The following is a 26,267-nucleotide window of genomic DNA, read 5'->3' on the forward strand; positions in this document are numbered from 1 at the left end:
TTATAGTTCAGAATCAAGGGTTGGAAATCTAAATTTGGGAGACATCAGTGGTAAGGTAGCTGAGAGAGGAGGGGCCCGAGGGCTATACCAGAAGGAACTTTGAAATTGAATTGTGGCTAGATTGGATTTTGTTAAAAAGTGAAACCCTAGGCAGTACTAGTTGTCAGTAGAATCCCAGCAACTAAGATGATCAGTTCTGTTCTGCAGTTGAATGTGGTGCTAATCGTAAGCATAGGCAGGTGTGCTCAGTGGGCGTCCACCCAGTTGTCTCTGTGGCACTTACGTCAAATTTAGGGCAGCAAGCAGAATCCAGGGCTGGAGGACACTTAAGGGCAGAGAAGTAGAGAGGATCGCATTTGCCTCTGATGGGGAATCACCCTGGGACTTCTTTAGGAGTGTTTGGGGGTATTGGGGCTTGTCTTAGTGATTGGGTGAGCACTCCTCTTCCTCCGGCTGTCCAGAGATGGTCAAAGTCCTGACATACTTGGTTTGATCCCACACAATGAGGAGTGGTTAACAGAACACATCAGGGAAACACTGAGATGAAGGTGATGGGGGCCCCAGGATTGAGGAGAGAAACGGGAAGTGTTGTGAGCATTTGAAAGTGAAGGATGATGTTATCAGAGGCAGGCCTCGGAGGAGAGATATAAAATAACTGTACTTTTGTAAATAGTAACTTTTAACTATCTAGCCAGGTTTCCCCACTCCTCTCATGAGGTAGAGCGGTTATTCTCAACTGTGTTTGCATGTTAGACTCACCCGGGGAGTTAACAAACAAAGACAATGCCAGCCAGCCAGTGCAGACCAGCTGAATGATTCCAGGATTAGAACAGGGGACCACATCCCATCTTCGCCCTGCACACTGACAGTGCTGGATGAATATTTAAGTTCCTGTGTCAAGCCATGCGGTCTTAAAAGCCCCGAGGAGCTGTTAGCAAACTGGATCTGCTCAGGATGCTTAAATGTACAAATAAGGGGACAACACCTCCAACAGCAGCTGACCCTCCTTCTGAACCTACCCACTGATGCCAGCCTGGTCACCACAGGCCTCCCTCCAGAACTGTGGTTCTCAGCCTTCCTCTACATTACAGTCACCTGGGGGGAGGGTTTAACTTTATTAAATTATAACGCATAGAGAAGAGCGTGCGTGTGTAAGTCTTTACACATGCAGATCAAGGATCAGAACGCTGCCACCACCCAGAACCTCCCCCCACCCCCCGAGGCAATACTTCCCTAAGACCACTATCCTGACTTCTCATACTCAAGATTAGTTTTGCCTGTTGGGGGCGTTTTTACAAATGTCATCAAATGGAGTGTTTTCTTTCCTGTCTGGCAGTTTTTACTCAAATACCGTTCCTAAGGGTCGTTCTTGTCTTCCTGGTGCACTTGTTCCTTCATCTCCTGCATTTGTGCATCTTGGTACAGTAAACAGATCCGACCTGCTGATTACTTCTCCGTGACTTTTTACAAACGTTTGCCTCGTCGCAGGCTTAAGTATACATTCACATAGACCTACAGGACTGTCCTTTCTCAGGCTGGTGACAGGAGTGCACAGCCCTTTTGATTTCAGCTCTGAGCAGGTTGGCACATGGCTGAGGTGGGCACGGTAGGGAGGTCTCCCACACTTACCCCTGCAGCAGTAAGAGCGGTGCTGGCAGGACCTGGATGGAGACACTTTGTGACCTTCCTGTCTGGATTGAGTTTCCTACTCCACAAAGTCTGATGGCTTCCTTTGCTTTAATTTCTGCTTAAGCAAATACGGCAGGACTCACATTAACTCAGATACTGTGCTTCTCTTTCAGACTGCCCTTCCTTTAGAGCTTCCTCAGGTGAAACCAAAGAGAAATAATGATGGCAAGGGACTAGGGATGCAGTTAAAGGGGCCCTTCGGGCCTGGAGGAAAGGGGTCCATCTCTGAGCTGAAATCTGCTGCCGCTGGCTGCCCCATGTACCTGGGTAAAGACAGCCTAGGACCGGGCCCTTCCAAGGGTTCTCAGAACCCCGCTTCCCCACTGCAGTCGGCAGCAGACGATTTGGAAGAAGAACTAGATCTGCTGCTTAATTTAGATGCGTCTGTAAAAGAGAGAGGTGACATCTTAGCAGACCAGACAGCTCAGGACCTGGAATCTGAGAAAGATGAGGAGGTGGCCCAAGAAGAAACAGGTATGGTTTTCATTTTATTCCCCATCCATCTTCTCGATTCTGGTGTTTTTCTGCGAATAGCTTCACCTCTGTCACATCCCTACACATCTTCATCAGTGTCTGACATCGATCTGGCCTTGTCCACTGACATCTATTTCTGTGCTCACGTCTCTGCTTCCCCCTGAGCTGACCTTTCTGACAACATTGCTCTCACTCGATATACTGGGCTTCCAAAGCTGCTACCTGCCTGATTGCAATCTTAAACCCGGGGCTGCAAATTGAACTCGTGCTGTAAAAGGCATTTGGATACCCGCGGCCTCAGCTGTGCAGTAGCAGACCTTTTAATCGACTGTCTGAACAGGCCTGTTGATCAGTTCTTTGTGCTTCTTGCTTGCTATTTCAATCTTGGTTTTTTTTTTTTTTTTTTTTTTTTTTTTTTAACTAAAGAAGACTTCCTCATTTGTGCATGTTCTGTTAGATGGCGGGCCATCTGACAGGGAGAGGCCTAGTGACTGCCCCGTCCATACACTGCATTCAGGACCCTTTAATGGCTTTAGTTTCCAGGAAACTAAGCTGTTAGTCTTTTAAAAAAAAAACTAGTGAACTGTGAAATTCATCATCCAAATAAATAGAAGAGCAAATCTCTACTCCATTTATGAATTCGTTTAGGTATTACTGGATCTTCTTAGGGAGCAGGAAAATAATAGAACGTTTCCCCTTATCGTGAGCAAAGTCAGAATTTGGCTGATTTCCAGCATGGATCAAACCCCAGGGAAGCGTTAACCCTCGGTTCTGGCACTAACGTGAAGTTGTTAACGTCGCTTTTATTTTTTTAGATCCTGCAAAACCGTCTGCGTTGGAAGGAAAGAACGTGGCATCTGAGCAACCGAGTATATCCAGAAATGTTACTGAGGAAGAGCTTGAAGATTGGTTGGACAGCATGATTTCCTAAACTCGATGAAAGAAAAAAAAAAAGAGAGAGAGAAAGAAAATGAAAAGTGCCTGAAGCCAATTTTGGTTGCCTTGTAAGGGAAGGCGGGCCCAAGGCTGTCCTTCCAGAACAGCTGGTTTACAAGCACAGCCCGAGCCCATGTGGCCATCACGCTTAGCAGTAGACGCCTACCTCCCCCATGTTCAACAAATCCGAAATGAGACAGTAAGAGGCGCGCTGCATTTGTTCTCTGGCTTAGTAATTGAATAGATTTCTTAAGGGCAGGAGATGTTATGGCCCTTGTGTCCAGTTTCTTCCTCTCAGCTTTTACAGCATAGCAGGTGCTGCTGATGAAGAGAGCTAAGCAACCAGGCATGCATTTGGCCAAAATAAACAAACGCTGGTTTGTGGATTTTTTTTCCTCCTTTCTTTCTCGTGCGGGGAAGCCGTGGGCTGTTTGTTAGTCTCCTGTCCCTTTTCCCAGCACCACAGGGTGGTTGTAAATCATCCAGAAAGGGTGCGTTACAAGAGGCCAAACCATGAATTGGTGATTATGACTTTATTGCAGTGGGCACTTCATTTTATTTAAGGAGATTCACCTAAACAGAGCAGCTCCACTACTTACAAGGGAGACCATAAAGCGTTACTCTATTTGGCATACGATTGAGATTTTTTTCTGAGTTTTCAGTACAGTACTTTTTTTCTCTAATAACAGCAGTTGACAAGCTGTTACTGAAAAAAAAAAAAACATATGAATAACCTTTGAGTGCAGTTTCATAAAGTAAGACAGAAGATCCACACAACTAATTAATGGAACTGTCCGTCTCGAACATAAATGTAAAAAACTTGCATAGCTATATCTAAAGAGGTTTTGTAAGGCACTTACTCGATATTTCAGTGTCGACAAAGTGGCGGTTTGTTTGTTTCTATTTCTTTAACTGCTTAAAGCTTTTCAAGCTGATTCTGGATACATTCACTAGCAAGTACCATGGGAAAAATTAGACTGCAGTTTTAAAGTGATTTTTTTGTAGCTCACAGACCATGAGTCACTAGTGGAGTACCATCATGTGGAATTCAAGTGTTTAAAATTCCAGGTATTATGCATCCCAAACTTCCTGCTTCTCTAGCCCTTCCCTCAGTGGTGCCATCCCAACGAACTAGTTAGAACTGAGAAACCTGAAGGCTTTCAACTAGAGCTTCCTTGAAGCTGTGCCGTACTCTTTTTTCTTTCAACACTTTTGACAGGTTATCATCTCGCACAGTGTACGTCCATTAGATACAAAAAGCCAAATCAATTCCAAAATATCACAGATGTGTAACAAACACTTCCTTGTAAGGGAGGCATTTAGGAAATGTCACTTTTCAAATGTGTTGCAGAACTGTTAAGAGAAGGATTTTATTGACCGTCCAGAATGGTGGAGGCTTCTTTCATTCCCATTTATCCAAGCTGATCTTCGTACTGTTTCCGGAAGCAGTCACCAGCAGGGAAGAAATCCCAACACCTTTCTTGGTACATCTTCCAGACATAAGATTCCTGAAATAACGGGAACAGAGGAGACTTCTTTATAAACCACAGTAAGCTGGAACCCAATTTATTTTCCCTCTATATGTCTCCCTTTGGGAATACTGATGTGGATAAATATGGGGCCCAACTGGTACATTCTTTCTTGCACTGTTCCCAGCTCAGGCTGCTTTGGGAGCAAGAAGTTTCTCCCTTCTTTTCTCCCTTCCTCTGACCACCCCCCTACCAAAACAAACAAAAACCCCACAGTGAAACCAACTCGAGGATCGCCACTAAAAATACTTAAAGATTTAGCAGAGGGTTGACTCCATGCCATCTGTAACTGGTAGAAGGCAGAATATAGGAATCCAATGATGTTTGAATATTTGGTAAGCTACCTTTTCCTCCCCTATGCTCTATCTTTACACTTCTTTTTCGTACTTAGTCACAGAATCCCTCTGACACATACTTTCACGCACCCTGTCACACCCACACCTCCGCATCCCTGTGTCACCCACACAGGAGGTCGTTATCTTTCTTAGGCTGTCGTCTCACCATTTTACTCCGACTCTCCTGCTCTTTGTTGGAGCCACCCACTCAGCTTTGCATTGTCTTTTTCTCTGTAACGTTCTCCCCGCCTCCAGCTATTCTGCCCTGAAGCAGCAACTATAAGGATTTAGAAAATGTCAGTGTTTGCTGGGAAGGATAACCAAGGGGGCCTTTTGGAATAGATGGCAGTTGCCTTAGAATTTTGGCTTCTTAAGTCCCCAAAGAGATGGTGGAACAATGCAGGAAGCAGTGGGAAAACGCACAGAAGAGACAAATGGGGGTCACCTCTCTATTTCAGATATCCTGTGCTCTACTGAGGCTTGACGTAGAAAGGGGAAGCTCTATCTTAAGGTGTTTCTCACCTGACCTGTGTGCTCTGTTTCATCTTTATTAATCAAATACATCAGGAAGAACCTGGAACGAGGAACAAAGGTTTAACAACTGAGAAAAAGACAATATTAGATTCTTTGGTTAGAAAACCAAAGTCAGGTGAGCTGGAGAGAGGATTTGTTCAGCATCACACTGACTCTATACCTTTCAGAACAGGGGAAACGTGGCATGACCACATACGCCATCATCTTCTAATAATAATATACATTTATCTCAAAATCAGCCTCTTTGTGAGGAGAGGTCCTTAAACCTTGAGCTAAGATCACTTGTGAGGAAGAATTTTGGCTACCATTTTATTGTTTTTTTAAAAAGTCCTAAGGTAAACAATAAAATGGTAACCAAAACTCTTACCATATAATTCTTAGTAGGCCAATTTATCACCTTATAAGAATACAGAATTGAAATTTTGTGTGTCTCAAAGATACGTTATGGAAAAGTAAAAATATTTACTCTCACTCAGTTGCCCTGGAATTCAGCAGCACGCAGGTGACGGGCCGCCTTGACAAGAGCAAATATGAGTTGGTTGAGAGGAAGGCCTGACTGGAGGGGGTTCCAAGGAGAGTAGGACGAGAGAGATTGGAGACCCTGAACATGCACACTTTTCCAGTTTTGCTGGAAGGGAAGGAAGAAGCAGGGCAACAGCTGGAAGGAAAAGTGGGGTCACAGCCTTTTTTCTTTGTTTAGGATTAAAAAATATTATATGGTGATAGGAAAAATTCAGCAGAGAGGAAAATTGCTGGAGTTAATATGACCGTGATTGAGAAGGGATGGGATCTAATTCCAGGTTGAGGGGCTGACATTGGCTTGGAGCAGAAACAGTCTGCAGTGCACATCTACCAATCAGAACAGGGGAGGGGCAGGGCATATGGACAAAGACACGGGCTCGTGGGGACTCCTGCAGGTTCTTTCCTAATTGCCTCTACTTTCCGGAGACCAAGGAGGAAAAGGCATTGGCAGAGCGTGAACTACATGACGTAACTGTATTTTACTCACTGTTCCCCATCACCTTTGCTGACCGAGGATACTCACAAGTAGTTGGCTAAGTTGTGCTCTTGTAAGGTGTGTGTTTCAAAGCCATGAGGGGTCGTGTCAAAGTAGTCATTGCCGATCCCACAGATGAAACATTTAGTCTAAGAAGAATAACAGGGAGAAAAGGCATGAGTAGGCGTGACATTACAGGCAGGTAGCAAAAGGGTGAGGATTTCTGCTTGAATTGAGAGATACTAAAATATTTCTCTCTTTCATGCTTTAGGCTGTTAGTCGTCTTCTCCAGAGTGTCACATACCTAGCTTCTACCTAGTGGAGGGTACTTGCTCCTTCCTAAGCCTGGGGCATGGCGGAGGCAGCAGGTGGGGGTGGTGGGGTGGTGGTAGGGTACAGAGCACAGAGGGTGGAGCAGAAGAAATGCCCAGAGCTGGTAGATGGGCCCGGAGAAGAGGACAGGCTTGGAAAACAATCCTGGTTGGTAATTTTGCCTAGGGCTGGCCTTAAATAAGAGTAGAACCTACTGTTTAAAAAATCCATGTGCTGTGAGATAACGGAAATCAAGTTGGGATTTAGTAGAATGGTACCTCCATATCCTCTCGTACTTGTTCCTGCTGGTCTCTCAGCTCCCCAAAAGCATCAATAATAAGACCTGGAATTTTAAATACAAAGACAAACAAAACACTTCAAATAACCTGTTTAGGCAGGGCAGAGGAATGACAGATGAACGGCAGAGGCTATTACGTTTTGTTAAAAAAAAAATGTGGAATATTACTCAGCCATAAAAAGAAACGAAATTGAGTTATTTGTAGTGAGGTGGATGGACCTAGAGTCTGTCATACAGAGTGAAGTAAGTCAGAAAGAGAAAGACAAATACCGTATGCTAACACATATATATGGAATTTAAGAAAAAAAAATGTCATGAAGAACCTAGGGGTAAGACAGGAATAAAGACACAGACCTACTAGAGAATGGACTTGAGGATATGGGGAGGGGGAAGGGTGAGCTGTGACAAAGTGAGAGAGAGGCATGGACATATATACACTACCAAATATAAAATAGATAGCTAGTGGGAAGCAGCCGCATAGCACAGGGAGATCAGCTCGGTGCTCTGTGACCACCTAGAGGGGTGGGATAGGGAGGGTGGGAGGGAGGGAGACGCAAGAGATATGGGAACATATGTATATGTATAACTGATTCACTTTGTTACAAAGCAGAAACTGACACACCATTGTAAAGCAATTATACTCCAATAAAGATGTTAAAAAATGAATTATAAAGCTGAATGATACAATTAAATCAAAATTAGGAAAAACAAACACTTGTGTTTTCAAATGCTGAGTCCTGGCCAATGATTTCTCATGGTTCCTCTTACAACACCTCTCAGCAGTATTTGACGCTAACTATTCACTCCTCCTGGACTCTCTTTCTTGTCCTTCCTTCCTTGTCCTACTATTTTGCTTGGCTGTTCCCTTTCTGTCTTCCTTATCGGCTCTTCCTCTTCTAGTCCCTGAGGCACTGATATGTATCAGTCAGGGCTCCTCCTCAATTTCTTTGCTTTTCCTTCTGGGAAGTCTCTACGCCTACATCTTTGACCACCGCCACCAATGGATCCCATTTCTTTTATTGTTGTATTCATTAATATTTGTCTTGTGTGTCCTTATTGAATGTAATATTTCTATCCTGTTCCATTCCTGACTTGTCTCTTGAAAGACCCATTACAGTAACTGCTTATTAGCCCTCAACGCCTGCACGATGTCTCATAGTACCTCAACTCGGCATGACTCAAACTAAATCCATCACCCTCTTTCTCTAATTCCTGACAAGCTACTGACCAAAATACCACTACCTCTCCCCGCAAGGAAGGAAAACACATGTCACACTCTCACAGATCCTCTTCCTGCTGCTTCCCACCCCACTGCGTGGGAGGAAAATGATCAGGGCAGGAATCATGAGGATGTGGGGCAACACTAGCCAACGGAGATATTTAGGAAGCAGAATGAGACAGAAATGATCAACTCAGAGTGGGTAATGAAGGAGTGGGCGAGGGGAGTCCTCTGTAAGGATGCTCAAGTTTCCTGTATCAGTGCCTGGATGTATGTTTGCCTTTATATAGAGCAGACGTTCAAGAGATGTCTGTTGGGGCTTCCCTGGTGGCACAGTGGTTGAGAGTCCGGTCCGGGAAGATCCCACATACCACGGAGCGGCTGGGCCCGTGAGCCATGGCCACTGGGCCTGCACGTCCGGAGCCTGTGCTCCGCAGCGGGAGAGGCCACAGCGGTGAGAGCCCCGTGTACCGCAAAAAAAATAAAAAATAAAAAAATAAATGTCTGTTGAATTAACAGGTAAGCGAATGCATAAACCTCTTTACATAAAACAGTTAAGTCAGGTTCAGAAAGGCAAAGAGAATCAGATTGACTGAGCCCCATGCAGACGACATAACTGGCAAGCATACCTTGGATGATGGCCAGCAGGATGACAATGACAAAGAAGAAGAATGTAATGTCAAAGACGATGCGGTACATTTCGTACGGGTCCCCAGCGGGGTCTTCAATTTCATCGCCAATGCCACCTCCAGCTCTCACTCCCACATACATGTGGAACAGGTAACACTAGAGAAGAAAAACGATGGCGATTCAGGTAAAAGGCGCAGAGTTATGTTTGTTTTTACAGAGATGGTCAGATCATTCATGTAATAAGATCAAAACATGACAGCCCTGAGGCAGGAGAAGGGTACTCTTCACAATAACACATTCATGCTGCTAACTCTGTCCTCTCCACCCTCTGGTTAGGCTGGTGTCTATAAAGATGGAAAGATTGCTGTTCCACGTAGCCTTTAAAAGGTGTTTTTTGCTCTTTTCTTAAAAACAGTTTTGAACTCTTTGACACACACGTGAGAATTCACTCTAGATGTGTATAAGTTAAAAGAACTTTCTGCCCTGATGAGGATGGCCTATGCCAGATACGAGTTTTCTCTCACTTAATTTTCAAGTGCCAGCCTGGACTTGGGGCCGGGCTACAGCCTCCGGGAAGAGGCCTCTCCCACTTGGCATCCTCCGCGCACCCGGGAGGGCGGGGCTCCCCGCAGAATCTCCTCCCAAGTGCCCGTGTGCTCCAGGTAGGCTCCTGGGCCAGGGCTCACAGAGCAGGCTGCCCTCTGTCTCTCCTCCTGACCGGCAGTGATGGCTTCGGGATGGGAGTGTGGAGGCAGTCTTGTGGCTGGTAAATCAAAAGCCAGTGGCAGCACGGAGCCCACGCTGGTCATACGGTTGCTCTCGTGCCTGTAGTGTTGCTGTCTCATGGGCTGCTTGCCCCAAGAAAACTCACGGAGAGTTTTTAGCCAAAAATCATATCTATTTTCTGGAGAAATGACCACAGGCGGGGGCAGGGGGACAGTGTACTGTCACCTGTCTCTGATACACACATTCTTTTCCTGAAATCTGGTCATGATAAGCGTCTAGAGGTGCTACTGCAGCTGTGCTGGCTCACCCTGCGCTGTGCCCTTCTAGGCCCGCAGGAGCCCCAGCCCCGCCCTGACCCAATCCTGCTGCTGACATTTTTCAGACGACATGGCTGTTCTGAAACAAGCCCCACTGGCTTGCTGAAATAAACGGAGCACCAGATTCATGGGACTTTGCTCCTAGCTCTCAGAGGCAAAGAATCAGAGTTTGACTTCCATGAGATACAGACACAGGTAACTCACGTCTTCGCCACACACAGATGTGGATGGATGGTGATCCGCTTAGCTGTGGGCTTCTCTTTCCACCTGGGCCCCGACAAGTGGTCTATTCCATCACTTCTGTCTTTCCAGGACCCACCTCCCTTTCGGATGAGACATCAGTGTTCTACTCTCATCTCTGTCCTGCTCTGTCTCCACTCTACCACTCTGCCCACAGCCCTTCTGTCCCAGCCACACCAGGTGACCCTACAGGGAATTCTCACCGTCATCATGTCATCACACTTCATGTCGGGCTCATCGTCGTCTTCACTTTTGTTGTAGAACTTGCGGAAGAAGTTGAACGCCACCACGGTATAGAGGTAAACCACCACGGCCAGGAGACCGACAGTCAGGACCAACTGGGAGCAGAAAGAGAGAGAGAGAGGGAAGAGGAGGTGGGTCTTCTCCACCTTGAAAGGTTGGTGGGAGACTCCAAGAAAACAGAGGAAAGGGGAAAGATGAGGGGTCTGGAACGAAGGCTGTCATACAGCAGGCGCCGAAGGAAAGCAAGATCACAGAGAGAAGCAGACTTATTGGGAGAAAAGAGTAATGACTGGACTGTTACGGAACAAACTGTGTTCCCCCGGAATTCATATGTTGAAGCCCTAACCCCCAGTACCTCTGAAGGTGGCTGCACTTGGAGATAGGGCCTTTAAAGAGGTGATTTAATTAAAATGAGGCCATGAGGGTGGGCCCTGCTTCAATCTGACTGGTGTTCTTACAAGAGGAGGAGGTTAGGACTCAGAAGGAGAGATACCAGGTAGCCGTACGCATCGAAGGATAATCAAGTGAAAAAGCAGCAAGAGGCAGCCAGCTGCACGCCGAGCTACCCACACCTTGACCTTGGACTTCCAGCCTCCAGGACTGAGAGGAAATCAATGTCTGTTGTCTAAGCCCCCAGTGTTCGGCATTTTGTTAAGGCAGCCCGGGCAGACTAACAGCTGGGGTACCGCACGGGGCGCGTATAAGCTACACAGGGATTTAAGGATGAGAATGGTGACGGTGCTCTGAGGACGGTTACTTTGCTTTTTCACGGAGATAGCAGTGACCCAAGGCTTCAAGATGTCGCTTTCACTCTAACGCTGCTTTTATTTATTTGCTTATTTATTTCATTGAAGTAGAGTTGATTTACAATATCGTGTTAGTTTCAGGTGTACAGCGTAGTGATTCAGTTATACATATACACGTATCTATTCTTTTTCAAATTCTTTTCCCATTTAGGTTGTTAACAAAATATTGAGTATAATTCCCTGTGCTATGTACAGTAGGTCCTTGTTGTTTACCTATTTTATATATAGTAGTGTGTATATGTTAATACCTATTTTATATATAGTAGTGTGTATATGTTAATCCCGAACTCCTAATTTATCCCTCCCTGCCCCGCTTTGGTAACCGTAAGTTCTAATGCTGCTTCTAAAGAAACTACAAGAAATTAATATAACATTGTAAATCAGCTATACTTCAATAAAAATTTTAAAATATATATATATACACATATATGTATAACTGAGTCACTTTTCAGTACAGAAGAAATCAACACACATTGTAAATCAACTATACTTCAATAAAATTTTTTAAAAATTAAAAATAAAAAGAAACCACAGATTCCTTGGGCTCATGGGTATCCCTACATCACAATATTTCATAACTAACCATGAACTGGATAATTGTCACAGCTTTGAAGTTACTATAAGAATTATGATTGAGCAAAGTGACATTTTTCATAATGAAGAAACCTGCCTTGGACCTTTGCCAGGGTCATAGGGCCTGTTTGTTTCTCGGCTTTCAGAGGCACAATAAATGAGGACTACACAGGACCTGCTCATCGGGCCTATACCAGGGACTAGGTGCTGGGCTGGAGCTGTGAAGATCAACAACATAAAATCTTTCTTTGCCCTCAAGCTGCTACACAAAAGGGAGTGGGCATGATAAGTACCAGAACAGACATTCAGCAGCTTCTTGAACAGTGAGTTCAGTGACTTGAACCTTGGATAGCAGACCTCACGGAAAGCAGCCGGTTTCGAAAAAGAGAAAGAACGTGGGCTTTGCACCAAGGAACAAATGGGCTTGAATCTAAGTTCTGCCACTTAGCAGCTGTGTGCTCTTGGGTGAAATACTTAGCCTCTCTGAGCCTCAGTGCTCTTCTCTCTCAAGTGAGTGTAACACTTAACCTTATAGGGTGGTTGCCCAGCACACGGCACAAACCGGGCACATTTTTTTCTAACAATCTTGCCAGAGTTTAGTCGGCAAGCCCATATAAGACATTCATTGTTTAATAAATGCTGGAGAGGGCGTGGAGAAAAGGGAACCCGCCTACACTGTTGGTGGGACTGTAAATTGATAGAGCCACTATGGAGAACAGTATGGAGGTTCCTTAAAAAACTAAAAACAGAATTACCATATGACCCAGCAATCCCACTCCTAGGCATATACCCAGAGAAAACCATAATTCAAAAAGACACACGCACCCCAATATGCAGCACTATTTACAACAGCCAGGATGTGGAAGCCACCTAAATGCCCATCAACAGAGGAATGGGTAAAGAAGATGTGGCACATATATAAACAATGGAATATTACTCGGCCATAAAAAAAGAACAAAATAATGCCATTTGCAGCAACATGGATGGACCTAGAGACTGTCATACTAAGTGAAGTAAGTCAGACACAGAAAGACGAATATCGTATGATATTGCTCGTGTGTGGAATCTAAAACAATGGGTACAAATGAACTTATTTACAAAACAGAAGTAGAGTCACAGATGTAGAATACAAACTTATGCTTACCAGGGGATAAGGGGGTGAGGGATAAATTGGGATATTGGGATTGACATATATAAACTCCTATATATAAAACAGATAGCTAATAAGAACTTACTATATGGCACAGGGAACTCTACTCAATACTCTCTAAAGGCCTAAATAGGAAAAGAATCTAAAAAAAGAGTGGATATATGTATACGTATAACTGATTCAATTTGCTGTACACCTGAAACTAATACAACATTGTAAATCAACTATACTCCAATAAAAATGGTTTTTTAATTAAAAGAAATTCATTGTTTAAACTTTTCATTTAAGGTACAGTTTTGTATAATGCCATTAAACCAAATCAATAAAATTTGAACTTTCTATATCTGAGTAAAGGGGAAGAAAAGAATTCTAAAAGAACAAATTGTAGAACTGGCATTCCATAAATCCCGTTTAGGGAAATGCCACCTTTATAGGATAAAACTTCCCAAGACACACATGGAAAAATAATACACAATGCCCTTTCTCCCAGGAACCTATAAGGAAGTATTTACCACTCTCTGAGCAAACATCTATATCACAGGTTCTGTTATTACCTCCCCAAACTTCAGCTTCTTGTATGTGGCAGCAAATTTCTATCTCTAGCTTTCCTCCATTGTTTTTAGTGTCAACTGAGAAACGAGCGCCACTACCAGAAGCCTAGAAGAAATAAGCCATCGTAGTACCTGATGATCTAGCACCCTTTCGTTTTAGAACAATTAAAGGTTAATCTGACTTTTTTTCTGGTTGGAATTTTTAGTTTTTAAGGTGTACAATGTGATGATTTAATATATGCATACATTATAAAATGATCACCATGATCAAGTTAATTAACATATCCATCACCTCACACAGTTACCACGTGTGTGTGTTTGCTGAGAACACTTAAGATCTACTCTCTTAGCAAATTTCAAGCATACAATACAGCATTTTTAACTATAACCACCATGCTTTACATTAGATTCCCCGGAACTAATTTATTTAATAACTGAAAGTTTGTACTCTTTGACCAATGCTCCCCATTTCCCCCAACACACCCAGCTCCTGGTAACTACTGCTCTACTCTCTGGTTCTAGAAGTTTGCCCTTTTTATGATTCCCCATATAAGTGACACCATACAGTATTTGTCTTTCTGTGTCTGGCTTATTTCTCTTAGCATAATGCCCTCTAGGCTCATCTATATTGTTGCAAAAGGCAGAATTTCCTCTTTTTAAATGGCTGAATGATACTCTGTACGTTCATAACAAATTTTGTTTATCCATTCATCCACTGATGGACACAGGTTGTTTCCATATCTTGGCTATTGGGAATAATGCTGCTATGAACATGGGAATATAGGTATCTCTTTGAGATACTGATTTCATCTCCTTCAGATATATATACCCAGAAGTGCGACTGCTGGATCATATGGCAGTTCTATACTTAATTTTTTGAGGAACTGCCATACTGTCTCCCCTAATGGCTGTACCAAGCTGGGTACATATTAACTCCTTTCTCTTCTCCCTTCTCCTGTAAAGATTTAGAGATGTGAGGGAACATGTCTCATTCACGGATTTGCACTTAATGAGGAATAAAATGCTAGGGAGTTTGAATTTGTTCACAGGAAGAGCCATTAGAGGACTTTAATCAAGGGATTGACCCTGACAATTCTGTAGAAGACAGACTAGATATTGATGAGACTGGATGTAGAGCAATGACTATATAGGTATATATAGAAATTGCACACATACATGTATATAACATATATAGCTATATATGTCTACCTGTGTACACAGATAGCTGTATATATGTGTATATATGTATAGATCTATATATATCTAAGTCATTGGTCCTTTTTTTTTTTGGCTGCATTGGGTCTTCATGGCTGCACGCGGGCCTTCTCTAACTGATGCAAGCGGGGGCTACTTTTGGTTGCGATGCATGGGCTTCTCATTGCGGTGGCTTCTCTTGTTGCAGAGCACGGGCTCTAGGTGCATGGGCCTCGGGAGTTGTGGCACGTGGACCCAGCAGCTGTGGCTCGCGGGCTCCAGAGCTTAGGCTCAGTAGTTGTGGCACACGGGCTTAGTTGTTCCGTGGCATGTGGGATCCTCCTGCGTCCCCTGAGTTGGCAGGAGTGTTCTCAACGACTGCGCCACCAGGGAAGCCCACTAGTTCTTTCCTAACCATATCTAGGTCCCTCCCGTTCTGCAGCAGTTTAAACCCCATACCTGTTTGCCATTGTGAGTGACAGATGACAGAATAGTCCTCAGAGTTTTGAAGCCCATCGCGATATCCAGCAGATGAGCAGCGAAGAAGAAGTTGTTGTAGTGGCCCAGGACTGACATGGTCGTGTACCAGGCGAGGTAGAGAAAGGACTGTGGAAATGGAAGGAATTGAGCAGCTTTTCAGGCATTCAGGGGACTGAGGTGCTTTGAGCTGGCCCAAGAATTGCCAAGTCAAGCCCCATCTGCCTCATACTACTGCACAAGAGAGAAGTGTCCCCCCAGCACCCTAGGGCCCTCTGTCTTCGCCCAGCACTCCCTGCGTCTTCCTGAGCCGCCTCCATAGCTTGTTTCTTTGTGGCATCTAATGACATCCCTGGACTTGGGGCACAGAATTTTGCTTTCCCAGATGCCATACTTACATTGTCAGTAAAAACAACTCCCAGCTTCCAGATATGGTACTTCATGTCGATGGAACTTAGCCTAAAGGGGAACAAATCATTTCAAAACTTAAAAATGTCAAGATTTAGTTAAGTGTTTAATAAGGGGAAAAAATGAATTTTTTTCTCTCTTGGGTTTAATAACCTAAATACAGCTCTGAGCTTTATCAAGTTGTATGTGTTCACCATGAGAATGAGAGTGGCTGAATCGCACACCCTGAAATTTTAATTAGTCTTTCTCTTTCAGCTCTATTAGGCATAAAGGCTGATAAGTCTTTCAATTTTTTTTAAAGCAGTGCTCTTCCTCCCGTATTTTAGAACCTAGAAGAAACACTTAGGCGAGACCAGAGTCTTAGACAGCGAAGACATGACTGTGAGCTTTCCCTGTAGCACAGGGAAGAGGACTGGAAAGATAAAAGGTCTAGTCAGCCAGACTTTGGGATTTAACTCCTAAGCTCTGTACCATGACACCAGGGAGGCTGCCTCTGCTTTGGTCTCTTCTACTGGGCTAAAGTCGAGGGCATTTTTGTCCAACCCCAGGAGTTCAGCAATGCGTTCTGCTCCGTAGAGATCTCCATACTTGTTGATCACCTAAAGCAGAGAGGAGGACAGGGTGAGCTCAGGCCGTGCATCACCACCAATGTTTTCTCCAGCCCCAGTGCCGTCAGAGCTGTGTTATGCTCTGGGCTCTTCCAAGGGGTTGATAAAGACATGAGTCAAAATGCAAAAGGAAAATAAAGAGAAAAAAATAACCTCCAGAGAAAACAGAAGTGATAAAGACAATTAAGTGAAAACTGCTTTTCTAGCTATCATTTAGGAGGAGAGAAAAAACCTAGTATGTAGATAACAGTGATTTTGTTAAGCTGATTAAGGCAGATGAGTATAGGAACTAAGCCCCAAACCTACATGCGTTCATATAAAACCCCTTCTGTGGCTTACTTTTCTCGAGATACCATCATAAAAGCATCATTACATTTATTCATGTTTGTATACGGAGAACTTAAAAAAACAATCTACATTTCTTTGGAGGTCATGGAATTTACTCCCCCTGCCCCGCCCCCCAACAAGGCATACCTTTCTCTTTACAAACTTGTCCCAGTAGTTATTAGGAAAAGATCTGAAGAAGAAAACGAAAGAGGGAGATTCTTAACATCAAGGCAAGCACATCAAGAAACTTTGCAGTTTGAGTGTCTGGACCTGTGATCTTTTGGGGTTTTGTCCTGCTCATTGAAGAATTCAAGACTTGATTGAAGTTCAGAGTCACTGCAGGTCTGATTTCTGGTTTCACTGCTTTGCGGTGAGTTCTGAAACACTTAGAAAGCTCCTTTGCATTTTCTACTTCAAAATTATGGTTAAGAGCCAGGAATCGTGATGACAGACTAGCTAGAGGCAGGGATATGTGTCTTGAGCTCAGTGTAACTAGAAACCAAACCCTGCAGGAAACACATGCATTCAACCTTCCTTCACTGAGTGCCCACTTCATGGCAGTAACTGGGGTAGGTGCTGGGGACATGGTGGTGGGAGGTGTAGACAAGGTCCCTAACTATGAAGTTTCCAGTCTGGAAATCACCGTTAGTTAATTTACGTGGGGGTTTTCTTAATGGAGTGCTCTTCTGCTCTGTTCTCCATTCCTGCGTAACTCCTGTGGGGTGTGCTTTTCCCCGGGAATGGGATCCCTTCTCTCCTTTGGAGGTAGTTCCTATGCCATCCCAACCTTAACCCCACAGAGGGAACGGCTTTCTTCTGGTAGGTAGCTAGTACCAGCTCCACTGCAAATACCTTCTTATTGCTAAAGTCAAGAAATAACTGTTACTTTCAGGTATGTTGGCAGAAACCATTTAAAGTATTTTGCTCCCCTCCAGAATGATCAGTCCTTCCTGAGAGGTTCCTTGGAAGTCTAGTTTGCAGCCAAGGAACCTCTGGCCCTTGGTGCAAACATTCTTACTTCTGTTTTCCTTCATGTGTAAATCGTTCTTGTTTGTTAGCTCTGGAACACAACAGTCCCCTATGCTATAGAGGCCGCCCAAGTTGGTGATGAGGAAGGAGGGCCTCCCTCTGTTCGTGGACCTCTCAGAAGAATAACCCTGAGCAACTGGCACCTCTCTTACAACAGGGTGGCAATCTTTAAACAAAACAAAATATTTTTTTGGATATTTAAAGCAGTCTTGGTCTTTTTTTTTTAAGATTTTTTTTGGGATGTGGACCGTTTTTAAAGCTTTATTGAATTTGTTACAACATGGCTCCTATTTTGCTCTTCTGGCCTCGAGGCGTGTGGGATCTTAGTTCCCCCGACCAGGGATTGAACACGCACCCCCTGTACTGGAAGGCGAAGTCATAACCACTGGACTGCCAGCGAAGTCCCCAGCAGTCTTGGTCTTAAACATCCAAATGCCACTTAAAAACAAAGCAAACTGCTAATAGATTTTATCTACGGGGGATGGAAGTAATTATTTTGACCTCCTTCTTTGTCCATTATTCTGCTACTTGATTTTTTTCATGAATGGTATTTAGAATCCAAAAAGTGGAAAATTCCACAAGTGATCCTGAAGGGCCAGTGACTAAAGGCTCTGGTCAAGACCCTTTCACAGATGTGATCTCACTTTGATCTGAATATTCTTGTCTCCTGACCAGGTATGTAAGCTCCTTCAAGGTCGAAGCCATAATTCCACTTGGTAATATTCCTTTAAGTGTGGGGTAGGCCAAGAACCTTCAGAAGGGAAATGCATAAGTAAGTGACAGATCTATATATGAAGGGTCAAGAAAAACAACATAAGCTGCTCACCTCTTAGAAACCAGCAGAATGCGCAATGAGATGCTATTACACACCTACCAGATGAGCAAAGTTATCTGAGGATAACAAGTGCTGACAAGGAGGCAGAGAAGCAGGAATGCTCACAGGGTGCTGGTTTAATGTAAATGGGGACAAACATTTGCATATCCTACTATTCAGCAAGTTCGTCTCCTGCTACCTACTCCAGAGAAACTCTTTTATTTGTGCACCAGGTATAAAAATACTCCTTACAGCACTGTTTCCAACAGACACGAGTGGGAAACAGTTGAAATAGCCACGGTCATGAAAATGGATAAATGCACAATAATATACTCCTAATGGAAAATGCTACAGTTTTGAAAATGACCAACTCGGGCCACACATATCAACGTATTCAACTGATGAGTTCTTGAAGAGGGTGCTGAACAGAAGATTCAAATGACAGTACGATGCATATAGTATAACTCCATGTATACGAAGCTCAAAACTAGTTAAGATGAAACCATGTATCTAGGGACACATACCTAAGTGGTAACACTATAAACTAAGGCAAAAGAATGGATAGCACTAAAGTCAGGAGGGTGGTTAGCTCGGGTCCGGGGAGGATCTGGGCCAGAGAGGATAACGTCTGGGACCTGTCAAGGTTTTCAGCGATGTTCCGGTTTCGAAGCTTTGTAGTTCATTTTATCACTGTACTTTAAAATATACGTTTTTATGTTTTCTTCTATATGTGTATTTAACAATACAAAAATAAAATGAAAATGAAAGCTCTCCATGACATATAGTTAGCTCAAAAAAGAGCAGGTTACAAAGCACTACATGTACAATGATGCCGTTATCGTGAAGGAATAAAAGAAGTTCATTGATCTGAATGTTTTAAAACAGCTGTTTTTCTTATACATGCGTTTCCCTATTCACGGGCATTTCAGCCACTTCAATTAAACGTCAGCAACTGTCCTTGTTAAGACAGTTTAGTGTTCTTGTCTCATTACCTCCTCAGAATAAACTTCCAGAAACTGAACTGCGTTCTTCCTGGGACTTGTAGGCTGTATCACCTTGTGCCACAGACACAAGCGTTACGGATGATTACAGAAAGCTTACCAAGGGATGAGATTATTTGATATTCAAACTTTCTATACTATAATAACAAAGGGTCAGAAATAAGTCTTAGTAGTTTCCCTTACTCTTCCTTAAAAGTGAGGAGATTGGCAGTGACCTGCAGGTCTAAACAAGCTTTTGATTTTGCCTGCTCACACCTTTTTTTTCCCCAAGAGAGGAGTGTTCCCTTTCTCGGGACTATTAAAAAAAGCTCAGCGGTGCCTGTGTAGAGCTGCCTCTCTCAATTTGCCTAACCATCTTTGAATAAGTGGAATTTTCTTGCTGCAGGGGTCAGGGTGGTTGTTTCTAGATGTGCATATTTTATTGGCACAGCCGAGAGAGTCAACAGTCATCTTTGTTTACATATTCAGCCCTATTTCATGACTTTTCTTTCATACCATTAATTTATCTCGCAACTCTCATTTCCCCGTTGTGAATACACCGGCGTTAGAGCATCACCTTTGCTCGTGGTGATGGTCATTTTCTTCCTAAATTTTTATTGTGGTAAAATACACATAACTTAAAATTTACAATCTTAATCATTTGGCTATAATCCCTGTGTTGTACAATATATCCTTGTAGTTTATTTTATACCTAATCGTTTATACCTCTTAATCCCCGTCCCTATATCGCCCCTTCTCCCTTCCCTCTCCCCGCTGGTAACCACTGGTTTGTTCTCTGTATCAGTGAGTCTGCTTCTTTTTTGTTACATTCTCTATATTATAGTTTTTAGATTCCACAGATAAGTGATATCATATGGTATTTGTCTTTCTCTGACTTATTGGTGATGGCCATTTTTCTTTAACAGGGAAAGGGAATAACGAACAGCCATCAAGCACGTGACAATCCATTCACGAGGCCTCCCAGGGCTGCAGGCGGTGGTATTCTCATCCCTCTATTAATGAAGAGGAAACTGAGGTTTATAAAACCTGATTCCCTCGCCCTAGGTCACGGGTGTCTACGTTATAAAGCTGACTCAGTATTCTACCTCTTTGCCTCTAGAATCAATGCTTGTCTCCACCACGTTAGCACTGGCACACGTGCCTACCAAGAAGGCAGGCTTCACCCCACGGGTCCTAACATCCCCACCCAGATGGGCCTATTTTAACTGCCCATGGAACTGCCTATCAAATTATATTGGGAGGAGTTCTAGTACCAACCAGGCTATTTGTTTAGGGAGAAGCCTTCAGAGATGGTGCTGTCACAGGGCTGCTGTGCCATCTGGGGACTCTGGAGAAGCTGATCAGCTTGATCACCGAAACCCCGGGCCAGGGGAACACTGTACGACTCGAACGTGGAAAACTAGATTAAGTAGTGTTGCGCTGGGCCATCTGGTCTTAATTAAAAATGCTCAGCGCTTTCTGATAATATCCTCTGTCCCCCATTAAATGCATAGGGATACGTATAACTGTTGGAGGCACAACAGGCTACTTTGTGAAAAGGCAGGGGAGAAAACAAGTCCCAGAAACCAAAGCAAGGCTTATATTACTCAGTCTCCAGGGCTGCTGAAGAAGGTACTATCCTGTTTACAGTAGAAACTCCGTTTTCTTTTTGGGGTGGGGGGAAACTTACGGTGTGTTGATTACCAAGCGATCCCATTGCCCCTTGATGTCATCTTCAGAAGGCTGTTCGGTGATATACAGGCCATCAAACTCCAGCTTCCTGGCAATTTCTTTTTCTCTTTTGAATACCACCAAAGGAACCTAGGAGTGGGAAGACACTGGTTACTCAGAGAAGGCTTTCTAATGAAAGCATCCTCTCCCACGCGTATCTCACAAATTGGCCTTCCAACTTCAGGGCAGCAAACTCTTTGTAGTGGGATTCTTAGGGTGCCTAGTTGTGGGTCCAAAGCCAAAGAAATCACTTCTCAGTCCTCTGGCTCACACACCTCCCTCTCCAAAGCTGATATGAGTTGGGTCATCCTTTAAACAGCTGACAGTATTACAAACTGTGGACTTCTTGACCCGTCCTGGTAAGAAGACCATATTTAGATGAATCACAGGGCCGAGTGACTTAGGTCTCCTAAAACACTTAGGCTGGAGGTAAACCAAGACTTAGAAAGCATAATAAACTATTCTAGAATATATTGGACAGCTGCAGAAATACGATGAAGAGTTCCCACCCCCTTCAATGGCTAGGGTCATACTCATGTCATGTCTTTGAATTCTGATTAATGAAATATGGCTTAACGGTTACAATGAGAGGATTCACTGGGCTCTGTGCATAGTCTTTTGCTATTGAAGTTTTCTTCCTGACATTCCTTCCGAGAAGAGCTCCTGCCTGGCACACTTATTTGTTCCCTACCATCGTTTCCCATTCTCTTATAGTTATGACTGCTTCTAGCCTACACATGGTGGCATGGTTCTAAAGACCTATCACAAAAGCAGTACATACACAGAAAATGCTGGGAAGATAATCCACTTGCTCCAACCATCGCCAGACACACACACACTTCAGATAAGGAACAGAATGAGCAAGGTCAGAGGATACGACTGGAATCCCAGGAAATGAGAAGGCAGAAAAGCCAGAGCTCCACTAGCCAGAAAAGCTTAACTCAGACAGAGCTAGGGCTTCTCATCCACCTGGGAAGCTACTGGTTACTTGGCAACATCCCTGAGACCTTGGTCTCCAAACTGTTTCTTCTAATAACTCCCTCTCAAATCTCATGATATCCGTACAACCCACGCTGCTCCTTTATTTCCAAGACAAAAAGGCAAAATTTAGATAATGGTTCGTAAAGAGTTACTGCTTACCCTTTTTCTTCCTCCCTTAATTATTTTTTATTTTTAAAATGTATTTCACTGAAGTATAGTTGATTTACAATGTTGTGTTAGTTTCTGGTATATAGCAAAGTGACTCAGTTATACATACATGTACCTTCTTTTTCATATTCGTTTCCATTATGGTTTATCACAGGATATTGAATATAGTTCCTGCTTACCCTTTTTTTTTAAACAAGGCAACAACACTGAGGAAATAAAAGAATCATGACAGGAAGGTGACAAAGGCTACTAATGGACATTGCACACTGCAGAATCAGTGCCTGGTGTTGGTTCATGGATCACGTGGGAGGGGAAGCAGGGAAAGCCACCCTGACTAGTGTCTGCTGTATGTCACGGTGACTCTGAATTACAATAATAATATCAAGTACTGATCACTGGGATTTGAAGCATTCTCTGTCAATCTTTTAGGAATTTGTATTCCCTCGTAAGTACAACTTCCACATTTGTATTCCCTAGATAGTGTTTATTTTTGTTTTCTCTAGGTTACCTGTACCCTAGCCGACAAGCTGAGCTCTAGATGGTGAACTAAGGAATAGTAGCAAACATGCTCTAATGTTTACTACGTCTGGCTCTGAGTATTTTACACATGTTAATTCATTTAATCCTCCCTTTAGCAACTTTAGCGGTTGGTGTTATTATTATCATAGTCATTTTTTTTTGCAGATGAGGAAACAGAGGAATGGCGAGGTTAAGTGGCGGAGCTGTGGGTCCAACCCCAGAGGCCAGGCTCCAGAATCCATTCTTTCATTGTTACAGTGGAGGCCTCAGGGCAGTTTAGGACACATGGTCTCTCCAGTAGAGCAGCTGGACTTCCTAAGTGATACTGCAGTCCACTGGGGGAAGTGAGAGCCACAAGGATAGGAGAAGACTTCCTGGACTCTTCTCAGGGAAAAGGTGGCTTGGTATAGGGCCAAGGAAACTTCCTACTTAAGAGACGTAAGAAAAAATGTAATGAGAAAAAACAATTGTGGTGTATGTAGTAGAAACAGAACTGGACTTGGAACACCTAAAACAGAATGACTGAAGATTGACATAACCATAGCAGTGTCTGAAGATGGTCCCAGAGAACCACATCTCCTGCTATTCATGCCCTTGTGTAGCCCCCTTCACCCTCTGTGCAACAGTGAATGTTGGCTGGCCCTGTGACTTGCCTGAATCAACAGAATGTGGTAGAAATGGCACCTTGCCAGTTCTGGGCCTAAGCCTTAAGAAGGTCTAGCAGCTTCCATTTGTGCTCTTTTTTGGACACCCAAGCCATCATGTGCAAGAAGTCCGGCTACCCAGCTGGAGAGAGCATGTGAAGAGACCACATGGAAAGGGAGATGCCCTGAGTCTACAAGGAGGGGGAGAGAGGCCCAGCTACCCCAACTGAGCCCAGCCTTCCAGCTGTTCCCTTGCCAACGTGCATGGGCCGTCTTGAACAGTAGCCCATCTGAGCTCCCAGCTGGTTGCTGATGTGACCACTTGTACAGGGAGCAGAGGAACCGCTCTAATGTGCCCAGGCAGACACAGAATCAGAGAGAAAATGGTTATCATTTTAAGCCATTGAATTCTGGGGGGTGATTTGTTATGCAGCGATAGGACAACGGAAACAGTAACTCATCTCAGATAGCTAAGACCTGATAATTTCTGAAAGGTGAAAAGCATTTTTATAAAAATTTCAACATAAATTCAAAGGTGAGAAGAGCCCCTCATTACCAGCTCCATGCGTGACTTAGCCCGACGATTTGGATTCTATGCAATGTCACAAGGGGTGGCTGAAGTGAGACTCCTGGACCAAGGCTTCTCAAACCAGAGTGTGAATACAGATCACCTGCGGATCATGTTCACTGCAGGTTCTGATTTAAAAGGATTGGGTAGGGGGCAAGAGTCTGCAATTTTAACCCGCTCCTGGGTGGCGCCCAGGCTGCGGCTTCACCAACCTTAGGCCATTAGTCTAAAGTCTTAGAGAACAAAGGGCTGGCTGGGTTCAAAGATGATGCTTCTTCCCCAAGGAGTCTGATTACATTCAGAGTGGCTGGCGACTTACCTTCAGGCAGTAATAGCCCACCACGCAGACTAAAGAAATGATGGTGTGGATAACGGCCAGGGCTCGCAATGTTGGCGCCATATATCCAGTGCTCTCCTGCAGGACAAAGAATACCACTGCTTCTTCCTCTTCCTCATCATTAAAGGAATTCCACAGGTTTGCAATGTCTTCTGTCTCTTCTTCTAAAGGTTCCTCGGTGACCTGGCCCAAAACACACACTCTCTTAGAAACACCGGAAAGACCTCCGCCACTGGGCTCTCCCCACATATTTTATACTGCTGGCATTTGCTGTGCAAATAGTGTGATTCCGTATTACTCGATGAGGGAATGAGGTTTTTAGGTACCTTGTTCCTGGGAACCTCCAGGATCTCTAATAATTGCAAACAAAAGTTTTAAGAGACAAAACCTCTCTCTTGAAAACAAGCCAAAAATTGAAAAGTTAGGAAAGTGTTACTACATGTTCTACAATCCTTCAGCTGCAGGAGGGAATCTTTGAAATGCTACGGCCTGGGGCTTCCCCCGTGGCGCAGCGGTTAAGCAACTAGGCCCGTGCGCCACAACTACTGAGCCTGTGCTCTACAGCCCATGAGCCACAACTACTGAAGCCCGCGCGCCTAGAGCCTGTGCTCTGCAACAAGAGAAGCCACCGCAATGAGAAGCCCGCGCACTGCAACAAAGAGTAGCCCCCGCTCGCCGCAACTAGAGAAAGCCCGTGCACAGCAACGAAGACCCAACGCAGCCAAAAATAAATAAATAAAACAAATAAATTAAAAAACAAAAAAAAGCTACAGCCTGGGAGGAGGCTAGGACAAACTCGCATATGCACAAGTGCAGACATTTCCCTTCTTTCTTAGATGCCGTTAACCCATGGCTTCACTGACATCCTTACACAGTGACTCCCATATCGGCGCCTTTGAGGCTGTTACCGTGCATGTACAGCTGCTTGCTGGCTGTCTCCACATGCATGGCTGAGTCACCTCAACCTCTCCATGCGTTTAAAGCTAGGCTTTGCCATACCCCTCTACAGACTTCCATTTTTCTGCTATGGGCAACAGCAAGCCATTAGTTTATCAAGTGCACTATTGATGTGGATAAGAGCATGTTTTGTTTTTTTTTGTTTTTTTTTTGCAGTACGTGGGCCTCTCACTGTTGTGGCCTTTCCCATTGCGGAGCACAGGCTCCAGACGCGCAGGCCCAGCGGCCATGGCTCACGGGCCCAGCCGCTCCACGGCATGTGGGATCTTCCCGGACAGGGGCACGAACCCATGTCCCCTGCATTGGCAGGCGGACTTTCAACCACTGCGCCACCAGGGAAGCCCAAGAGCATGTTTTATAAAAGTTAGATTTGTGGTTTTCAATAGGAAGTTAGAGAGGCAAGAGACAGAATAGCCAGTTAAAGACGATGTCAAAGAAGAATCCAGAACCTACAGCATTCATTAGTTCTTTCTACTAACATTTATTATGCATCTACAGTGTACAAGACCCACTTACCAACATTCAAAATCTTCATTTATCTTGATGAGTCCCTGTCTTCCACATCCAGAAACCAACTCCTATTAATTCTTCCTTCATAATAATTCTAACATACGGGCCAACAATCATGGTTCTTTGTCACCTTATTCCTCAGGGAAAGAACTGTATTTATCATTCAGTTTGAAATACCTTACAGCTCCTAATATAGGGTCTAGCCCATTGTAGACACGCAACAAACGTCTGAAGAATTAAGTTGTAACTAAAACAAGCCTGAATGACTGAAATGGTGCCCTAACTGGCTTCCCTTACAACCAGTCTCTGTTCTCCCCACTGCTAAAGACAGTGTCCTTTTTTTAGGAGCCAGTGTCTTAGAAATTTCCTTAGAGTTTTTGCTTGAATTAAGAGCATAACCTCTATTACTTTTTAAAAAGTATATAATCTATTCACCAAATACCCCCTGAATGAAGC

The 26,267-nt window shown here is 44.0% G+C and overlaps 2 protein-coding genes across 2 annotated transcripts in view; one reads left to right on the top strand and one right to left on the bottom strand.

The window, feature by feature from the left end:
- The window catches only part of AVEN (apoptosis and caspase activation inhibitor), a 190,627-nt gene extending 187,533 nt beyond the window's left edge, over positions 1-3,094 (top strand). Inside the window, exons 5-6 of the mRNA XM_065872873.1 lie at positions 1,803-2,163; positions 2,979-3,094. Of these exons, the coding sequence (XP_065728945.1) occupies positions 1,803-2,163; positions 2,979-3,094 (477 nt within the window). The remainder of the gene's footprint in view (positions 1-1,802; positions 2,164-2,978) is intronic.
- Positions 3,095-4,511: 1,417 nt separating this feature from the next.
- RYR3 (ryanodine receptor 3) overlaps positions 4,512-26,267 on the bottom strand; it is a 374,244-nt gene continuing 352,488 nt past the window's right edge. Inside the window, exons 93-104 of the mRNA XM_065871700.1 lie at positions 24,327-24,527; positions 21,087-21,217; positions 16,721-16,763; positions 16,110-16,237; positions 15,629-15,689; positions 15,213-15,359; positions 10,440-10,574; positions 8,953-9,109; positions 7,085-7,149; positions 6,543-6,643; positions 5,486-5,537; positions 4,512-4,607 (exon numbers count right to left, since the gene is read on the bottom strand). Coding sequence (XP_065727772.1) covers positions 4,512-4,607; positions 5,486-5,537; positions 6,543-6,643; positions 7,085-7,149; positions 8,953-9,109; positions 10,440-10,574; positions 15,213-15,359; positions 15,629-15,689; positions 16,110-16,237; positions 16,721-16,763; positions 21,087-21,217; positions 24,327-24,527 — 1,317 coding nt within the window. The remainder of the gene's footprint in view (positions 4,608-5,485; positions 5,538-6,542; positions 6,644-7,084; positions 7,150-8,952; positions 9,110-10,439; positions 10,575-15,212; positions 15,360-15,628; positions 15,690-16,109; positions 16,238-16,720; positions 16,764-21,086; positions 21,218-24,326; positions 24,528-26,267) is intronic.

The sequence above is a fragment of the Phocoena phocoena genome, chromosome 2 (assembly GCF_963924675.1).
Source record: "Phocoena phocoena chromosome 2, mPhoPho1.1, whole genome shotgun sequence".
NCBI classification, from domain to species: domain Eukaryota; kingdom Metazoa; phylum Chordata; class Mammalia; order Artiodactyla; family Phocoenidae; genus Phocoena; species Phocoena phocoena.